Source organism: Nothobranchius furzeri, chromosome 7, assembly GCF_043380555.1.
Source record: "Nothobranchius furzeri strain GRZ-AD chromosome 7, NfurGRZ-RIMD1, whole genome shotgun sequence".
Taxonomy (NCBI): Eukaryota; Metazoa; Chordata; class Actinopteri; order Cyprinodontiformes; family Nothobranchiidae; genus Nothobranchius; species Nothobranchius furzeri.
This window is the reverse complement of record NC_091747.1, coordinates 65,390,986-65,411,087: the sequence shown is the minus strand read 5'-3', so window position 1 is coordinate 65,411,087 and position 20,102 is coordinate 65,390,986. Positions and strand designations below refer to the sequence as shown.

Below are 20,102 nucleotides of genomic sequence, written 5' to 3'. Positions count from 1 at the left end.
TTGCTAATACCGTTCCGATCTCATTACAACATTTGCAGAACTCATCAGATTTATTTGTTTAAAAAAAGGAGTCAGGGAAACTGGCTTTTTCTATGTCCAATGGACTGGAACAATTTACCTGCTGATTTAAGTTCTACCACTTCTTTTCATCTGTTTCCAACATCAGTGTATGAAGTATATGACGCCCACTTGCAACAGCTTCTGATTTTCTTTGTGGTTCAAATTTGATGCATTTGCAGTAACTCTTACTTTGACTTGATATTTATCTATACCACGTCTTGTCTGTTATGAATGTATTCCTTTGTCGCGCCGTCTGTATGTTTTTTTTATCTTATATTTTCATTTATTGACATTAAAATAAAAATACAGAACTAAATTGCTGCAAGCCAAAATGAAAAAGGGGACAGAAAGAAGAAAAACGTATGTTGTCTGCCCCTTTTAACTAAAATAACATTAATACAAATGAAATAATCATATGATTCTTAAAAAAACTGAACAATATAGTTCCTGGACTGGTTGACACAACCTCAACCCATGAATTGAAAAAAAAAGAGAAAACAAGTTACACAGAAAGAAGCATAAAGTTATATACCTATATACATACATATATACACATGAATACATACTAGTTTTTTCTTTCACCCTCCAAGCCCCCCTCCTTCCCTCACACATTTATGTAACAGTTCTATATATGTTAATCATTTCATTTTTTATCTCTTTTTTTAAAGTCAATATTGTTTTTGCATTCTTGATTTCAGTATTTAATTTATTCCACAATTTAACTCCATATATGGACACACAACGTTCCTTTACGAGTTTCCGATGTCTAGGTATGTTAAATAATTCATGTCCTTTTAAATCATATTTGCTATGTGTTTTTGTAAATCTTTTGATTAATCCTGCAGGTACGTTCCTTTTGTTTGCATTATACATACATTTTAAAATATTGTAGTCCACCAGATCATAGAATTTCAATGTTTTTAATTTTAGAAATAATGGATTGGATGGATCTCTGTAGTTGCTCCTTGTGATTATTCTTATTGATTTTTTTCTGTAAGATGTAGATCGAATTTGTGTAAGTTTTATATGTTGTTCCCCAGATTTCGATGCAGTAGTTCAGGTACGGTATGATCAGTGAGTTATATAACAAATATAGTGAATTATTATCAAGTAACCCTTTAGCTCTATGTAACAGTGCAATCGTTTTAGATATTTTAGTTTTGACACTGTTTATATGCAGCTTCCAAGACATTTTTTCATCAATGATGACTCCCAGATACTTGACTTCTTTAACTCTTTGAACATTAATCTCATCTATATTTAATAAAATTTCATCATTTGAATATGTACTACTAAATATCATAAAACATGATTTATCACTGTTTAATGATAGTTTGTTCCCATCAAACCATAGTTTAATTTTTTTCCATCTCTGTTTGTATCACTTCTATCATCTGCTCAACATTATCTCCTGAATAATAAAAAGTTGTATCGTCTGCAAATAAGGTTCATTTTAATATTTTGGATGCCTCAACAATGTCATTTATATAAATGATAAATAGTTTAGGGCCCAATACCGACCCTTGTGGTACACCACACGTAATGTTATTTACCGTAAATCCTCTAATACAGACCGGTATTCAATTAAAGGACGGGTCTCCAATTGTGGCCAGCGTCAGAGTCAGTTGAGGTAAATAATGGCCGGTCTCTTATTGTGGCCGGGTGGAATGTAGTAAAAAGCAAGTATGAGCGTCCCAGCGCCAGGGTTATAGTCCCCAAATCAACCAGCAGGAGGCAGTAGAGGTTCACGCAGACCTTTATTAGGCTTTTTCTTCAACGCTTTGTAACGCTACAGACACGATCCTCTATCATGCTCCTACCACACAGAGTCACGGTGTCAGTTAACCATGCTAATTCAACCCCTCCACAGAACACACATCACCTTCCCTGTGGCTTACATAACACTCACACAACACGCAAATCAACACATAGGAACTAGCAGAACGATAGGAAACACATATAACCCAATACCCAGAATGCACCTGGCTTACAACCCCAGCCAGGTCATTACACTATCAAGTTCAAAGAGAACGTGCTGATTATGCTGCAGAACACTCTGGAGAGCAGCAGCAGGGGTTGTATGAACTAGTCGACTTCACTATAGTGACTTGTTATGTCTGTCGTCGACTAGTTGCTGTCACGTGATAATGACCGGCAAGATGCAGTCCACGGAAAAGACAGCAGCCTGCTGTCAGCAGGTGACAAGCTCCTGTGCTCGGGGGGGGGGGGGCAACGCGCTGTGCCAGACCGTAGGCACTGACACGCGATCGTTCATGTCGGTTCATTTCCTTTAATGTTTTCTATCTTTTATTTGCGCCTGATGTGTATCGCTGCTGTGGAGCGGGGCGCATCAACTTGTCCTCCGACGCACCGATCACTGATGCGGCCGGCAAGCAGGGAGCGCTCCGCTGTTTTCGCGGTCGGTAGATCTGCCTCCTGAGCACGGCCACAGTAACAATCAGGTGTCGCCACCTCAAAAACTAATTTAACACGCGATCGTTCATGTCAGTTCATTTCCTTTAATGTTTTCTGTCTTTTATTTGCGCCTGATGCGTTTCGCTGCATGCTGTGGAGCGGGGCGCTGCGCGCATCACCTTGTCCTCCGACGCACTGATCACTGATACGGCCGACAAACAGCGAGCACTCCGCTGTTTTTGCAATCGGTAGATCTTTTAGAACTGCAGTTCAAAGGTAACTCATGAGGTGAATATATATGAACCCAGGTAGCAGTTTCTCTTTAGGACTGAGAGGAGATGCAGGAAGATAATAAACAGACAGGACAGAAAAATAGTCAAATAAAAACAAGTTAGTTTTTGTACCTGCTGGTTGCAACAAACAGACACCACTGAAGGTCATCAGAAGTGAGGAACAGAAAATGAAATAATTATTTTAATGTTTAGAGCAGCAGGAACTCCGAGAGGCTGCAGGCGCATCAGTGAGTTTGCGGCCGCTGCACAGGGGGAGGGGGGAGAGGGCTGAAGCAGAAACTACCGTTATTAAAAGAAATGTGTTTAACTTTGAAAATGTGGGCGCAATTTTAATTGTCAAAAACTCCAGCGAACCATTAGTTCATTTTGCTCCAATAGAAATAGAGGCCTGCCTCTATTTCTGGTCCTCCTTCCAATAAAGGCCTGGAGCTTGATGAGCTTGAGTCAAATAGAGGCCCGGGCCTGTATTAGAGGATTTACGGTATATGTGATTTTGTGTTGTTTATTTGAACATATTGCTGCCTATCGGTAAGATAACCTGTTATCCATTTTAGGGCAATCCCTGTAATGCCATATTTACAAAGTTTTTTAATAAGAATTTTATGATCCACTGTATCGAATGCTTTTTTTAAATCAATAAAGATACTTATGAGATGAGTTGTTTTGTCAATGGCTTCCGATATTTCTTCTGTTAATTCCATTAATGCCATGGATGTTGAATGATTTGTTCTAAAACCATTCTGACTGTCATTTAATATCTCTTCATTGATCAGGAATCGGTCCAACCTGGCAATATATAATTTTTCTAATATTTTTGAGAATTGTGACAATAAAGATATTGGTCTGTAGTTGGAAAAGATATGTTTGTCTCCACTTTTATGAAGTGGTATGACTTTTGCAATTTTCATCCTGTTAGGAAATGTCCCTGTTGCAAAAGATAAATTACAAATGTAAGTCAATGGATGAATAATACTTTCTATTATATTTTTTATTAATGTTACCACCTAACCATCACAGTCAGTACTTCTTTTATTGATGCATTTATCGATAATATTTCTTATTTCATCACTAGTTACTGGACTTAAACATATACTGTTTTTATTGCTTTTGATATTCTCACCTATACTATAATTAGTTCTTTTTGGAATGTTTTTTGCCAGGTCAGGTCCCACATTAGTAAATTCATTTACTATTTTACTGGTTTCACTAATTTCAGACTGTCCGTTTTCAAAATAATTTGGAACAGTTGAAGCTATTTTATTTCTTTTTATGACTATTTATTATTCCCCAAGTTGCTCTAATATTATTTTTGGTTTTTTAATAATAAATTGCTATAATAATCCTTTTTTTTTGTCTTTTGATTATATAAACTAATTTATTCTTACATTTTTTGTATTTCCTTTCTGCTTCACTTGTTCTTAGTTTTAAAAAACATCTATATAATGTATTATTTTTTCTTACAGGCGTTCAGCAGCCCTTTTGTCATCCATGGTTTGTTCATCCTCCCTCTTTTTGTTTGAGTTTTTGTTTCACAGTTTTTGTCATATTGACTACATAATATTCCTATAAAATAATTGCAAGCCAAGTTTACATCATCAACATATACTTCATCCCAGTTTTGTTGTTCCAGATCTCTTTTTAGTGCATCTATAGCGTTTTGTGACCTGTCCCTTATGTTTTTCCATTTTTTGTTGATTTTTGATCTGGTGATTTTTATAGACTGTGAAAATTGGCAGATGATTACTGATATCAGTCATCACTATTCCACTTCTCTCTATCCCTTCTGAAGCATTAGTAAATATATTATCTATAATTGTTGAGCTATGCGCATCAATTCTTGTTGGTTTGGTTATCAATGTAAACGGACCGAGTAGATACATTGAATTTATGAAGTCGTTTGCTGTTTTTGAATTGTTTACATTTTCCAGATCAACATTAAAGGAGCATGGGGCAGGAATTGTCCAAAAACAAGAAGTAAATAGGATACGTGTTCATTCTTGTGAAGCTTATGGGTGATGAAGCATTTTAAACTAAAAAGAATGATGAAACCAGTTTATCATTCCATTTTGTTAATCAGGCTGTGTGCTTCAAAATGCAAAACATTTCTGATCCGAATTTCCCGCGCTGTTTAACGGATGTGACGTTAATTGACGCTTCAAGCGCGTTCTCGACAAGGTTCAAACCCGGAAAAACATTTGGAAGCTTGCTAGGTGGCGGTAATGCGTCTTTCACTACTAGCCACGTTAAAACCTCAAACAGAAGAGGAAGAACCCTGGAAATGGATTCTACAACTAGCAAACGACCAAGCGCAACTCAAAGCCCACTAAAGAGTGGCACAAAGAAAAAGGTTTTATCAGCGGCATCTCGAGAGTCAAAAAGAAAATATAAAAGTCGGTCAGGGACCCGAATATCTATTGGTTATGCTCTGGAAGAATGGAGGCTGGTTCAACTCAATTTGGGCCTGAAAAGGATGCGGACATGGCGCATTTTCTAGTGACCAGGTAAGAGTTGTATTACCTGGTCTCCTTATGTCTGCTGTAGGTTTCAGTAACGAGTAGGTAAACATATCAGAGCTGTATCTCCACAATTTAAGAAAAGAAAATAAAACCTATGGATTTAGATAATACTGATTTAGGTAATCTAACAAATCTTTGTGCAGATGAACAAGAAACTTATCTAAGCTAACGGTGTTTAGCATATGGCTTCCTGATCAGTTTAAAAAAGCTAAAAGCAACTAAGGAGTAATCAGATCACTTCTACGTTTTGTGGACGACACGCCGCATGTGTTTGGAGATAAATGGATGCTCCGTTTATTCTGACGAGAAAAGTAAACAGAGCTTGATTTGATTATATGACGTCACCGCTCAGCCGGAGAGAGCTAGCGTGCGTTAGCATGTTAGCTGCGATCACGTTTCAGTTTGTATGTACCACAGAAGAGAACGGACATTTTCCAAACCAAAGATGAGTCTTTAGAATTATGTCATATTTGATCTACAGTCCAACCTCTAAGCAGGACTGTTACTTCAGTAGATAATGTTATTCGTGGGGTTTGTGTAACAGAACCCCATCAGAATATATTTTCCTAGCGCTATTGCTGTGCTACATAAGAATAAATAAGTCAGCCACAACAACACGTTTGACTAAAAGTAAAGTTGTGCAGAAGTTTGTGTTTATTTTTCTAAATTTGTCCAGTTGAATGTAGGTCAGAATAAAATATGTTTGTGAAAATGATAAATAAATTTTTTTTATGACTGACATGCATTTTCATATTACTAGTTGTGCCACAGGTAAAGAAGCTTAGCCATTATTGATCTATGTAAACAGAAGGTGTAGAGTCTCAACCAACTTGTTGACATTTTTGCTTAAAAATGTGTTTTCCAGCTACCGGAAGAAGCAGGCTCCTGAAACTGCGATTCAGGGAGGTTATGTGCAGTCAACCTCAACACCCAGTAAGAGAACAGCAGCTAAAATGTCGCATCGATTATCTCCAACTGAACCTGTGTCTGAGGGGTTAGTATCTTTTCTGTAAAACAAATATTCACGCTTTTGTGCTATGATATTTCATACATTAAATTACACCTTGCATATCCACACTTGGTTCAGAACTAACATCACACCACCAAACACTTCTGACATTGTCTTTACAGGGAAGATTTTCTAATGGCTGGTGTTGAGGCCTTAGCTGATGACCTAGATTTGGATCCTTTTGAAGAAAGGTAAATATGTTCATGAGAAGTCTTGCCATATATGCAGGAAATTACTGCTGTACTATGTGCAAAAAAGATAAAAACACAATAGATAAGCAAATATATGTCATTATATATATTTATGTTGTGAAGTGTCAATTTACAGCAGATTGTTGTTATTTGCAGAAAGAATTAATGACAGATGTATTAGGCTCCACATTTATCTCTTTAGAATCAGTACCATTTCAGGTAAGTTCCAGTATTTATCTTTACGTGCAACAAATATTATTGTGTTGTCTGTAGTTTCAAATCCATGGATCTAGCTACGGATGCAGTCCAAATTGATGAGGACCAAGCAAACAACTTACTCAACAGTGTGTGAGTTGCAATGTCTTCTTATCTACACTCTTTTTTTTAACTCCAAAGTCTTAAAACAATATATTAATTCTACTTTTATTCATTGTTTTCATAACAGAATAGAACTGTTATGAAAACTTTGTCAGGCTGACGAAGTTTGCAGCCGCAAACAAAACGTTGCAGGTAAATAAAACCCTTCTATGTTTTAAAAAGAACTAAAAGATGGAATTGTTGTTTTATCCTTGTTCACAGGCTGGGAGCCTAAAGGGAATTTCCATCCTACTTGTGTGGCTGAATGACATCTTCAACCAATTTTGGTACATTTGCCAGAAAGCACAACATCGTGATATGTTTAATGTAAGTATTGTGACATCTTTTGGACAACAAGACAACAATGCACATTGACATAATTACCTTTCTTTTCATAATAGTGCCAGCTCTCGTGTTTCTGTTGCTGAGCACTTCTGTCACATGTAAAGTTTTCAAATAAAACTTATTTTTTCTGTTAGGACATGTGGGTGGATGTGCTTCACCATGTCACAGGGAAGCATGAATGGACCCGTGGCAAATGTGACCATGGACCACTTGATGCAACGTGGCATGGTGCCAGGATCTCCACCACACGAGGCTCTTCAACGAATCATGTTCAACAGACGCTGGTTGAAGGATGTCACCAATCTGACCTTTAGGTATATTAATAACATTTTCATAAGCAAAAAAGCTAAAGTGTCAATATCAAAGCTGACAACTTACATATAGAAATGACAATTGTGGGTGAAAGGCAATCAAAAGTGTGATTCCTAATAATCTATAAAGTTGTGGCTTTTGTTTTTTTACAGGTCAACTTCAGAACTGGAGAGTTTCCAGAATTGCATTCTCATGTAATCTATGTATGATCTAATGCTGCTGTTCTCTCTCCATAAAGGCCCCAGCTACGTGAAGCATCAAAAGACAGGAATGACTTCTTTCATGCACACAGATTTATTAGAAATTAAGAAAAAATACTATGTACAAATGCAAATAACAGAACTTTTTTGTACATAAATAAAAATAAATATATTGCACAAACTGTTTGTTCATTTTTGGGTGAAAATGCTGTCTTCAGCTAAAGTTATTTTGAGGTATTGTGCTGTGTTGGAACTACTGTAGTTGTAGATAAACGGTTTGGATTTTTGGGTTAGGCTGCCCTCAGTCAGGAAGATGGTGTCCTGGCGTCTCTTGCTGAAACTCCAGGATATCCAGCATCACCCCTGGAAGACGGGTCACCACTCTCTCGAGAATATAATCTCTCTCCTCCTGGCTCAGGTGTTGTAAAGCTGTCTAGAAATTAAAGAGCATATGTTTACATGACTAGATTCATATCTCCAGTGAGTGATGTTTTTGTTTTTGGCATCTCTATTATTTTATTTTATTTTTTTACACAAATGGCTACAACCAACCTGCATCTCAGCTATACTGGCAGCTCTCAGCTGTGCAAGCCGGTCTCGATTCTCTTCTCTGAAAGCTGTTGGCTGCCTACCCCGGCGCCCTGGTCCTCTTGAAGGAGCTCTGGACCTCAACCTGCTGCCCTCACCCCTTGAGCGTGTCCTTCCCCGACCCTCGGAGCGACCTTTTCCTCTCCCCTTTCCTTTAGCCCCTGGTCTCAGACTTTCCCACGACACATCAAAGTCTGTGGCAGGCTCGGGCACATACTTCTATGGCATCAGACCCGTGCCACAACCCGTGCACGTGGATTGGGTCCACATCGCGCGTGTGAACGGGACTCGCGAGTGAAAATATACATGGCGAGAGGTCATTTGTGCACTGAGAGGGAGCAAACTGTGTCTGTGAGTGCACAAGGATGTGCACATGTGACAAACCTGCGTGCGCGCGTTGCCAACGAGCACACAGCAGAGGAAAACGTGCGCACACGGCAGCCTCTCTGCGTGCTCGGCAGCCTCTCTGCTCGTTGGCAACGCGCGCACGCAGGTTTGTCACATGTGCACATCCTTGTGCACTCACAGACACAGTTTGCTCCCTCTCAGTGCACAAATGACCTCTCGCCATGTATATTTTCACTCGCGAGTCCCGTTCACACGCGCGATGTGGACCCAATCCGCATGCACGGGTTGTGGCACGGGTCTGACGCCATAAACTCCTCATCTGAACTGTTCCATCACTGCTTCCAATGTGAATTCCTGAAAATCAATGACAGTAATGACAAAAATGACTGTATTACCCTGTAGGTCTTGTTGATATTATGATTTTATTTTGATGCATTTTTGAACTAAACATTGATATTTATGTTCTTATTTACATTGTTGTGATGCCTGTCCTGTAATGAAATTGGTTTCACAACTGATGCCAGTGACTTGAAATTGGATGTTCTTACATGACGTATAAACAATAACATTAGCTTGTTAGTAAGCTTAGTGCAAAATAATAACTGTAATTGGTCTAAAAACATCAGAAATCACCTGCAGCCACAAAGCCTTATGCTGATAAAGTAGCATCATGTTACTGTCTTGCTAACCAGTCACAAAACTGGCTTATGAATATTTCATAGGAAGGAGCACTTGCTTTACATCACGAGTATCATGGCTAAATTAAAATGCTAATGTTGTCATGGAACTTTACAAATATTAGACTAAAGTAACAATGTTACTTACTTCATCGCTCGACACGGCGTCTTGTTCGAGCCGCGTTCTGGCCGTACATCACTGTAACTTTTTTTTTTCTCGTGAAGAGTTTGTGCGCGCTCTCGTGCCGGGCTGCAGTTACTCACAGCGCCGAGTGCGTTGCTAATGAGTTTCGTTTCTTCATCCTGCCCTATGCTCCTTTAAAGTCCCCACAGAGAAATACATCCTTGTTACAGAATCCACTCAACATCTCAGTAATTGTATTTGTACATGTTTCTACACAAGATCCAGGTGCTCTATAGATACAACTTATTATGTTTTTTGTCTTTTCAGAGATGATTTCAATAGTGATCATTTCCATGACATCTTGGATGGCTGTTGACATGTTATGAATGACTTTACTTTTTAAATTGTGACATACATACAGTGCAACACCACCTCCTCTTTTATTATTCCGATTCATAAAGTACATTTCATACCCCTCTATTTGTACCTCCTCCTCATCTCCTTCTTTTAACCATGTTTCTGTTATAGCAATGCTTTGAAAAGGTTTTTTATTTTGTGTTAAATAATCCAATATTTTAGAGTAACTGCAATACAAACTTGTACTGTTGAAGTGAATGATCGAGAGGGTACCTTCTGTCAAAACTGAATCACTTAGTTCTTGTTCACTAAAATATTCACATTTATTATTCATATGTGTGTACAAATTATGTTCTAGTTCCTTTCCAGGGTCATATATCTTGTATTCTAGTTCCTCATAAGTATTTGTTGTTATGTCCATATGCTTGTGTTGTGGTTTACTTGTACTTAATTTATGTGATGCTATATGAGATTTTACTTGATTCCCTCTTCCAACTTTCACTGTTTATTAAATTTTTCCAGTTCTCCCAGTTCCTTTATTACCTTAGCCTGTGACCCTTCTTGTTCTCTGATCCATACACTCCCGTTCCTCGTCCATGTAGCTACAATTTTTTTCTGCTTTTTTAGCATCCGTGCCTCTCTATCTATTGTCCCATTTTTTTGGTTAATTGTTCATTTATGTACACATTGGTGCCTCTAAGCTTGTTTGCTTGTAACAGAACGCTGTTTCTTTGTTTCCTGCTGGTGAACCTTACAATAATAGTTGATTTAGCAGTGCATGACATATTGAAATAGCATCTCTTTGAATGATTATGTTCTTGCTGTGCAGAAAAGTAACAACTTGCTGTTCTAGTGTCTCAAGTTCTTTGTCTGAAGCCTCTTCTGCTGAGTCATGATTTGCTACTGCTTTTGCGTAGCTTCTGTGTCGGGTTTCTAGTCCCATTATCACCAAATCCTCTCGTCTTGTATGTTGTTCAAGTTCATCAACTCTTTGCTCTCAGGCCGAAATCTTCTTATCTTTTTCAGTTAACAGTATTTTAAGCTCTTTCACCTCCTCCATCAGTCTCAGTAATCGATTCTGCTGTGATGTTACTTTTGACAGTTCACGTGACAAAGTTCAGAGATGGTTTGATCTCCTCCAGGTCTTCTGTGGCCATTTCTTTACCTCGTCCACCGGCTCTTCCTCCTGGCATCTCTTCCTCCCATCTGCAACCGTCGTCCTCTGGTCCAGTGCTCACCGCGATGCGATGAATGTTGTTGGGCCTGGCTCAGCAGGACCCCTCCGGAGTCGGTGCCGCTGGGCTGGGCCGGCGTTACCATGCTGGGTTCGGCGCTGCCGGGCCAGGTGGATGGAACCACGCCAGGCCCGGTGCCGCTGTCGCGAGTGTGTCCTATTTATCGGTTCCTTTAAAACCTGGTTCCGTTAGAACTTATAAGAATGTGCTGCTTTCTCAGGGTTCGTGGGGCGTGGGTGAGTTTTATTGTACTAGACCCTGGTTTGGACTCCCTCAGTTAGAATCAGTTTCCTATTTTAAGGTGAAATGATATGCCGTACTTGTTCTTTTGTGATAGCACACTTTCTTTTTTAATTAATCCCGTTATCTAGTGGTTTAGATACTAGGGCAAAGTTCAGCGGGTGGCCATCCGTCGCTGACAATTCTTTGGGTTATATTAGGATTAATTTGCGCCTCTGTCAGCTTTTGTGGGCGGTGGTAACTAGAAAATGATTCTTGTTAGTTGATCAGGCTAACATAGATTTATAAATTTATCTAATTAATCCAACCTTCCCACGCTGGCGGAGACTTTTTCACACTTGCAAACAGAGCCTAATTTAACCTTCTAATGTTTTGGCTCATCATCCTTAGGATGTCTCGTTACTCACGGGAGAGGAGAAGACTAACTTCTTTACTTAAGGTTTCTTTTTATTAATCTGTCACAAACCGTAAAGCAAATCCTGATAATTCAGGAACCTGTAATTAATGTGCTTACCTCTCCTTATTGTTCAGGTCGGGGCCCCAACCTTAACCTTTAAAAAAGGACCTGGAAGAATCAGGGATGTGGATTATTTTTCAAAAAGTTTATTACAAGATTAAAAAATACAAAAAATGGGTAGATATAAAACTGATCACTTCCCCCAAGGAGAAATTAATCCTAATAATTAACTAAGAATAATGAGTTGGCTTACACCAACCCTAAGTCTTCTTCAGCTTCAGGTTAATACCCTCTAACATATGCTCACTGACTCCTTTCAAAAATTGCCAAATACAAAAAAATGAGTAAATATAAAAATAACCTATCCCCTGTGGAGGATGCTAATGCTAAAATCTTCCTGACCTCTTCTATCCCAAATCTGCTCTGTCTCTTCTGTCGACTGCCCCAACTGTTGTGTCAGCTCTGCTTCTAGCTGCTCTTTTATACTCTTCTTGGGACTGCCTAGACCAAGTAAAAGTTTCCCAGTTACACATACATCATTATCAGCTGACAGCAAGGTCATGGGGTCATTCACCAGATACACACTTTTTTAGTTCAACACATTCTTCAGGAAGGCTTTTCAGCTGAACTCAGGCCATTAGGTGTCTTTTCCCGAAGTCCAGCATTCCTCATGAAGGCTTTCCGTCTCCTGATAGGCTCTTTTCAGTCTGTCTCCTGCAGCTCCACCCCTCCTCCTGCTGGTAGGGTCAGGCACTTCTTGACCTTCTGCCCAATTTTGCTCCCAGAAGCAAGTTCTGATCCCTTATCTCTGTGACCCTTCCGTGACCTTCGTTTCTCGCCACAGTTTCTGACCCCTTGGATTCTTCATGAAGGGTTTGTCCACTTCTGAGATGCTTTATCTTCAGTTGATCTTCTTTTGTCCCAGCTTGGATGTTTGATGTGCAGTTGGGCCCCTGTCCTCTGGCTGATTTTACTCGCATAAGCAAGCTCAGTGTGTTTCAGTGTGGGTCCAATCTTATCTCTGTGGCCCACCTGTTGACTCCGTTTCTTGCCACTGTCTTTGGCATGTGGGAACTTGCAACACCGCTGGGTCAGGCCGATAGAACCACGTCAGGCTCAGTGCCGCTGGGCTGGGCCGGCGTTACCACGCCGGGTTCGGCGCTGCCAGGCCCGGTACCGCTACATGTGTGTTCTTCTTTATTTCTTATTTACTGTACTTATGTGATTGTTTATTAGTTAGATATTTTCTATTTTGTGTTTCTGCTTTTGCCCCATTGATATTACAGTCACATTGAAAATGTTGTTTAAGTTATCTTGGTCTTTTATTCTCATTCTAAATTTCTGTAGAGGACCCGCTTGAAAACAAGATGACTCATCTTAAGTGAGATGAAATTAATAAATAAAGAAATCAAAAATATAAAACACTGGAAACTGCCAAACAATGTCTGGAAGCCTTGGCCAGCCTCCTGAAGAGGTGCATGAGAGAAAGTAAAGCCAGGCTAAAAAACTAGCTTTTCTCAGCCCAACCAGCTAAAAAAACATTCATGTTGACATTGAAGGTGATAGCCTCAATGTAGCATTTACTAATATCAGAATCAGAAGGTTTTTTTGTTGTTGCCAAAAATGCAAGAAATCACTTTAGGAAACTGCTGTGGTACTTCATGCAAAAAGGAAAGATAAAATTAAGAGATAAGCAAAACTAGGAAGTAAAAATATAATGATAAAATAATATAAAGTGGCAATAATTAAAGAAATAGCTACTAAACACAAGACAGTGTAGGTAATGATCAGCGCTGAGCGATTCAGGTACAAACACAACACCGGGTCATGTGTCTGAAACACTAGGACTGTCATGAGTCCAGCTTCAGAGGGGAAGAAACTGTTGTTGTGGTGAGAGGTTCTGGTCCGAATGGCAGGGTATTAACAGAGCAAACCCACCAAGGCTGGAGAAGGAAAAAGACTGGAAGGGCATTTAGGAGAAGGTTGCATCACACAACAGCAATGCTAAGTGGCTAGCCTCTCCAGGAGAAGACCACACTAACCTCCCTGAGCACAACCTAGTTTCCATCACTGTGGCAGACATCCAAGAAAGTCTCAGGTATGAAAAACTGGACAGCACCAACTCCTGACATGATCCATGCCTACTGGCTTACGACGATTACTGCACTCCATGACCACTTGGCAGCACAAATTAACCACGGGATTGGGAGATGTGGGGACATTTTAATCTAAGGCACTTTGAGCTGCATCAACTGTAAGTAAAGTGCCTTATAAAAAGTTTGAGATGTGTGTGTGTGTGTGTGTGTGTGTGTGTGTGTGTGTGTGTGTGTGTGTGTGTGTGTGTGTGTGTGTGTGTGTGTGTGTAGACAGACAGACAGACAGACAGACAGACAGACAGACAGACAGACAGACCGATAGATCGATAGATCGATAGATCGATAGATCGATAGATAGATAGATAGATCGATAGATAGATCGATCGATCGATAGATCGATCGATCGATCGATGATAGATCGATGATAGATAGATAGATAGATAGATAGATCGATAGATAGATAGATAGATCGATAGATCGATAGATAGATCGATCGATGATAGATCGATCGATGATAGATAGATGATAGATAGATGATAGATAGATAGATAGATAGATAGATAGATAGATAGATAGATAGATAGATAGATAGATAGATAGATAGATAGATAGATAGATAGATAGATAGATAGATAGATAGATAGATAGATAGATAGATAGATAGATAGATAGATAGATAGATAGATAGACAGATAGATAGACAGACAGATAGACAGACAGATAGACAGACAGATAGACAGACAGATAGACAGACAGATAGATAGACAGATAGATAGACAGATAGATAGATGATAGATAGATGATAGATAGATGATAGATAGATAGATAGATAGATAGATAGATAGATAGATAGATAGATAGATAGATAGATAGATAGATAGATAGATGATAGATAGATAGATAGATAGATAGATAGATAGATGATAGATAGATAGATAGATAGATAGATGATAGATAGATCGATGGCACTTGTAAATTTTGATGAGACAAATCTGTAAAAGAGGAGAAAAACTAAACAGTGCTTCAGAAACATGAGGAGATCAGTAAAAACAGGAATGGCACCGATATTTGGACATATTTTAACTACAAAGACAATTACAGGGGTGCCCAATCCTGGTCCTGGAGGGCCGGTATCCAACTGGTTTTAGGTTTAACCCTTCTTCAACACACCTGAATTCAATCAGCAGGTGATTAACAGGCTTCTGCAGAGCCTGATGAGCTGCTGCACAGGTGATTCAACCACTGAATCAAGTGTGTTGGAGCAGAGAAACCACTAAAACCTGCTGGATACCGGCCCTCCAGGACCAGGATTGGGCACTCCTGCTCTAATAGTTCAAAGTTCATGAACATTTTACTTGCAGAGCTTGTTTTTGTCCTTTAAACATGTCTGTAGCTACAGTTAAAGCAGTATCACTCAGTTAATATAATATTAATACTAATAAGTAGGGTGGGGCAACGTTTGATTTTGAACGATTCTGATTCCAATTCCCTGTTTCGATTCCGGTTCCTATCGATTCCTGATTCAGATTCTTTGAAGACATGACATGCTTTACATGAGCCAGCTAACCACAGGTCCTACTGGAAGACATCATCTTAACTTCAACATGAATTTTAACTCTATGAACAACAACATCACCTTCATTTAGACAAAAACATGTTTAGGAGAAAAAAGAAAAAGACTTGCAGCACAACCAGTGTGTTTGTTTCTGACCACAACCAAAGTGTGGAAGCAGCCTCTGGGATGAGAGGCTAAATGTCTCCAACATATCCAGAAACGTCCAGCTGTCTTCAGCTAACACTTTCAGGATGATCATGTCCAGGATGACTGAGAACTACACCTCCATGCTGCAGCAGCTTCAGTCACAACAGGAACTTAAACGTAGCTGCTGTCAGTAACAAGCTAACAGATTTTAAACATTAAAACTCTCAACATAAACAGTTCAGAAAGGAAATAAAAATGTTATTTATTATTATTATTATTATTTATTGCGGCAGAAGCTGGTGTGGTCCACCACAGAGAAGCTGCTCTAGCATGATGACTTTAATTATTCTACAGGTTATTGTTCAGTCTCTGATGCTCTCACACACACACACACACACACACACACACACACACACACACACACACACACACACACACACACGAGTGTTGGTGAGCGGCTGCGTGTGACTGCTGACGCTCCGTGTGTGTTGTTATTTCTGCAGTGAGACAAACTCGCCTCACACCGTCCAGAGTTTGTTCTTTAAGCTTCTATTAAATCCACCGTGTTGACGTATTTAACACGTTTCCTCTATGCTGCAGGAGTTAACGTTTACATCACAGAGTAAAATTTCGGCAGACGTGTTTGTTTAGATTTGGCCGCTGCATGCGGGGTGGGGGCAGGGAGGAGGGACTTGGTGCTGCACACAGACAGCTGGTGTGATCAGCTCTGAAAAGCCTTGATCACAATTTGCAGATCAGGTCTGTTTTTCACGGAGATCGGCCACAAATTCCTCTTCCGTCAGCACACTAGGAATCAAAACTAGGAATCGAAATAAAAAACATTGAGCGATTCCGGGAAAAATGAACAGTTGGAACTCGATTCTCAATGCCCAACCCTACTAGTAAGCGTCTGTCAGCTGTCTCATACTCGTTAATATCCGTTCAGCTAACCAGCTTAGAGAGAGGGAGAGAGACGCCTGTCATCCGGTTCTGGAGCTCATGCGGGCTTCTGTGAGCTGGATCTGACCCAGACACCAGCGAACCAGTCCAGCTGGGATTTTTAAAAGCTGTGCATGATCCTCTCCTGGAGGTCTGCAGTGGTTCTGATCTGGTTCTGACTCAGACACCAGCTGGCCCACTGAGCCTTGCGTCTCTTCTGGTGGTCGGTTCTGACCTGGTTCAGACGGTGATCTGAGCTCTAGAAACCCACATATGATTTTTTAACCCTTTGATGCATAATGGTCACTACAGTGGACGGGTACTCAGAATTATTTTTATTTTGTTGCTATTCAGCACAGCTGTTGAAGACTTTATTGCATTTGAGCCCCTCCATTTGGACTTCAGTAAGTCTAGCCAACATATTCCATGTTCAGAACACATGCTGTCCACTGAGGTGGACATGTGATAAATTATTTGTAAATGATTAAATGTTAGAAAAAATGTTTGTTGAAATTTGTTCCATTCACACCTAAAGATGAATGAAAAAAAATTGTTTAAAAAATCATGGTTGAAGATTTCATAATTCATGCATCAAAGGGTTAAACAACACCACAGGTCTCCGGAGCCCAGCGCGGACCTCCCTGACCCGGTACCGACCGATGTGGGCTACAGAAGCTGCACAAAACGCCCTCAGGCACGGAGATAGGGGCGTCGTTTCTCGTATCTGGAAACCCGTGGACTCGATGTCCTGACAGGCTGGAGTTGGTACAGCCTTCACTAACTATAGTTTATCAACATCATCATAATAATAATAATAATATAATAATAATAATGCATTTTTTTAAAAGCGCCTTTCAAGTGACACAAGGACACTTTACAGCAATAAAATAACAACAAAGAAACCAAGTTAAAAACAGCAAAAATCACACAGAAGCCTAAAAATACAAACTAGATAATAAAATCAGTGAAGATAGAAAAGGTGACAGTATACAGGCTGAACCAGGTGGTTTTGAGTCCAGATTTAAAGAACATGAACACAACCCAACACTAGTAAATAATATATATATTATATGTAAATATCAAGAGGTCACAACTCCCCCCCCCCCCCCCGTTAAATAGACACAAATCTGAAGCACATGGGGACATTATCCAGAGTGGTTCAAAACTGTCCTGTGTGATAAACTCCCACGTCTGCCTGTTTGGCAGCAGCTGCTCAAAAGTGTTCACAAACGCCGTTCTGGTTTTATTATTATTCTGGTTAGATTTATATACGTGGCTACTAGACACCATGGATTGGGAGCACTTGCCTACTCAGATTTCTGGACACTATTTGACAGTAATGGCCTTTTTGTGTGTCTGGAAAATGTTTTGAGTTCTGCTCGTGAAAAATGGGAGCAAAACCAACAGTGTTGTTTCATTTTTTAGTGTATATAAATAATTTAGTCATAATTATATACAACTAGTCAGTCAAATCTACAACAGCTGACTAGTGACCTCACCTCATCTCTGAACTGTTTCGCTTGTTCCTCGCAGCCGGGCAGGGACTCGATAAAATCTGAAACCTGTTGAGACAGTTGGATCCATTACATCAGAGTCCTGGATTGGTACACCACATCACAACACTCAAAGGTGAAGTCTTAATCATCACCATGGTAACCTGTGCTTCTGATCCACACTAGCTAAATATTTGTAATAGTTCTTTCATGTTAGGTTTGTCTCATCATAGTTTAATTCTCCCGTCTGCTGTTTGATGTAAAATGTACTTTATTAATTTCTTTATTCTGTGTATTGTAGTCCGTATGAATGTTGCATGTACACCCTAATCTGGTCTGCTGTCTTGCCCAGTGTCGATGCATCCTATCTGTTTATTTGATGATGCAATGACCATAAGAAGAATAGTGGGTAGCTAATGGGGATTAAAAGAAAGAAAACAAAAACCACCTGCTGGACACTCCAGTGCTGGACCGCCTCAGCGTGGACTCTAATCACACCTGGCAGAAGTTTACGGTGTTGCTCCCAACAAAGAGAAAGATCACGTCCAGGCTGTGGAGACATGGCTGACAGGAACACAGACTGGTGGAGGACAGCCTGCAGACTGGTCTCTGTTGCAGGAGACACAGTGAGACAGTTTAGAAGAAGCGTAAACACTGTAGACTGAATCAGAGCAACAGATCTTTAAGTTCCAACTAAAACCTGGACCTTGTGTTAAAACAGAAACTTGGTCAGAAGCACCAGTGAGACCAGTGCTGAGTAAGTCAAACAAACCCATTCACTACTAAGCAGAAAGACTACTGTAATGTGTCATTGATCATCACTGCCAAACCTGCAGGAACCATAGCCAGCAGTTTCCATGGAAATTGTCACTTCATTGGGTGTCCGTTTCCATGGAAACAGAGAGCAAAGAGTGGGGTGTGAATATTTCCAGGAGTCAGGCCCATGTTTGTGCTTATTACCGGTTATAATCTAACAAACTTTATCTACGTAACTCCACATTCATGTTGTCATGATAAAACTCATCAAACTTAAACCATGGTACTGCTTTTCTTTAGCCTGGCCTGTCAAACTCGTTCTCTGTCTACACAGGATACTCACAGGCACATGAGGGGCGGGACTAGCCAGCTCAAAAATAACCAATCATAAAAGGGGTGGAAATGCCGACTGTACTGCGCAATGCTGTAGTTTTTTTTAGCTGTAGTAAAAAACGGGGTCTGGCGATGGTGCAAACATCTTTTAGTAGAATGGCTTTTGGTGCTTCGTGTGTTTTTAAAGGCATATTCAAGTCATTTAGAACAGAGGAAAGAGCTGCAGCGAACTCCGCTTCAAACGCCGTCTGTTGTTTAGGGGAAAATAAGCATTGCGGTGTGAAGTATGCTGCTCAGCGCTGATTGGTTTGGTTACATTTCTCAGGGGGTTATTGAATAGGAGCATTCCCAGACCCAATTCTTCCCAACAGGAAGCATGGGGCTGGCTGGTCAGGCTGGATTTTCCTATGGAGCCTTATCAGTGTAAATGTAGTTGACGTGGGTGGGGGTGGTGAAGAGTTAATCATCCTCAGCAGGTTCTTCTTCTCCTCAACTCAGTGCGTTTGCATGCACATCGGAAAACCAAAGTATCTCCCTAAAAGTCTCACAGCAGTTTTTTAAATGGCATGCAAACGTTTTAGTTTGGCTGAAGGCGAATCGGTTCCGATCGAGCTGAAGCACCCAGATAAGGCAGTAGTAATCTGATTACATTAGGGCTGGGCGATATGATGATTTTAGACCGTTTTACGATCTACACATCTGACGGTCTGTCATTTTTGAGAGACCTTTTTATCACGATTCACAGCTCTGCTGTTGAATTTCTGCCTCTGAATGAAAAGGGAACTTACCCCAGGCGAATGACACGCCTTTGTTTGACCCTTAACCAATCAGAGTGAGTCATAGTAATATATTAGTGCCCCGCTTGTTTTCACCTGTGTGTGAACAAACATGGCTTCGGCCGCGGCTGAGAGCGACAACGAGGTTTTCATTCCGAAGAGGAACGCCTTTTCTATAGTACCGACCGAGCACCGATTCACGTCATTTCAAACGGTGTCTCGTTTCGGTAGCCGTCCTTCATAACGAGAACTTGCCAAGAAAGCTGCGCATACGCAAGAGCGT

The 20,102-nt window shown here is 40.1% G+C and overlaps 1 protein-coding gene and 1 long non-coding RNA gene across 6 annotated transcripts in view; one reads left to right on the top strand and one right to left on the bottom strand.

The window, feature by feature from the left end:
• LOC107373924 (lethal(3)malignant brain tumor-like protein 4) overlaps positions 1 to 20,102 on the bottom strand; it is a 103,911-nt gene that overhangs the window by 3,097 nt on the left and 80,712 nt on the right. For 2 of the 3 annotated variants that reach the window (XM_054738735.2, XM_054738736.2), the window contains exons 16-17: positions 18,403 to 18,563; positions 17,961 to 18,023 (exon numbers count right to left, since the gene is read on the bottom strand). In XM_054738735.2, the coding sequence (XP_054594710.2) occupies positions 17,961 to 18,023; positions 18,403 to 18,563 (224 nt within the window). Of the gene's footprint in view, positions 1 to 11,781; positions 11,833 to 17,960; positions 18,024 to 18,402; positions 18,564 to 20,102 lie in introns of all 3 variants that reach the window. The other variant, XM_054738737.2, reaches the window with a different exon arrangement.
• Positions 4,677 to 8,515, top strand: LOC129162252 (uncharacterized). 3 transcript variants are annotated; one of them, XR_011521215.1, is made up of 5 exons: positions 4,677 to 6,278; positions 6,416 to 6,484; positions 6,758 to 7,168; positions 7,321 to 7,500; positions 7,737 to 8,515. It is a non-coding gene; the product is annotated as an uncharacterized lncRNA (long non-coding RNA). The 3 variants fall into 3 exon arrangements; XR_011521214.1 differs by having other exon boundaries at positions 6,758 to 7,500; XR_011521216.1 differs by having other exon boundaries at positions 6,758 to 7,500; positions 7,651 to 8,515.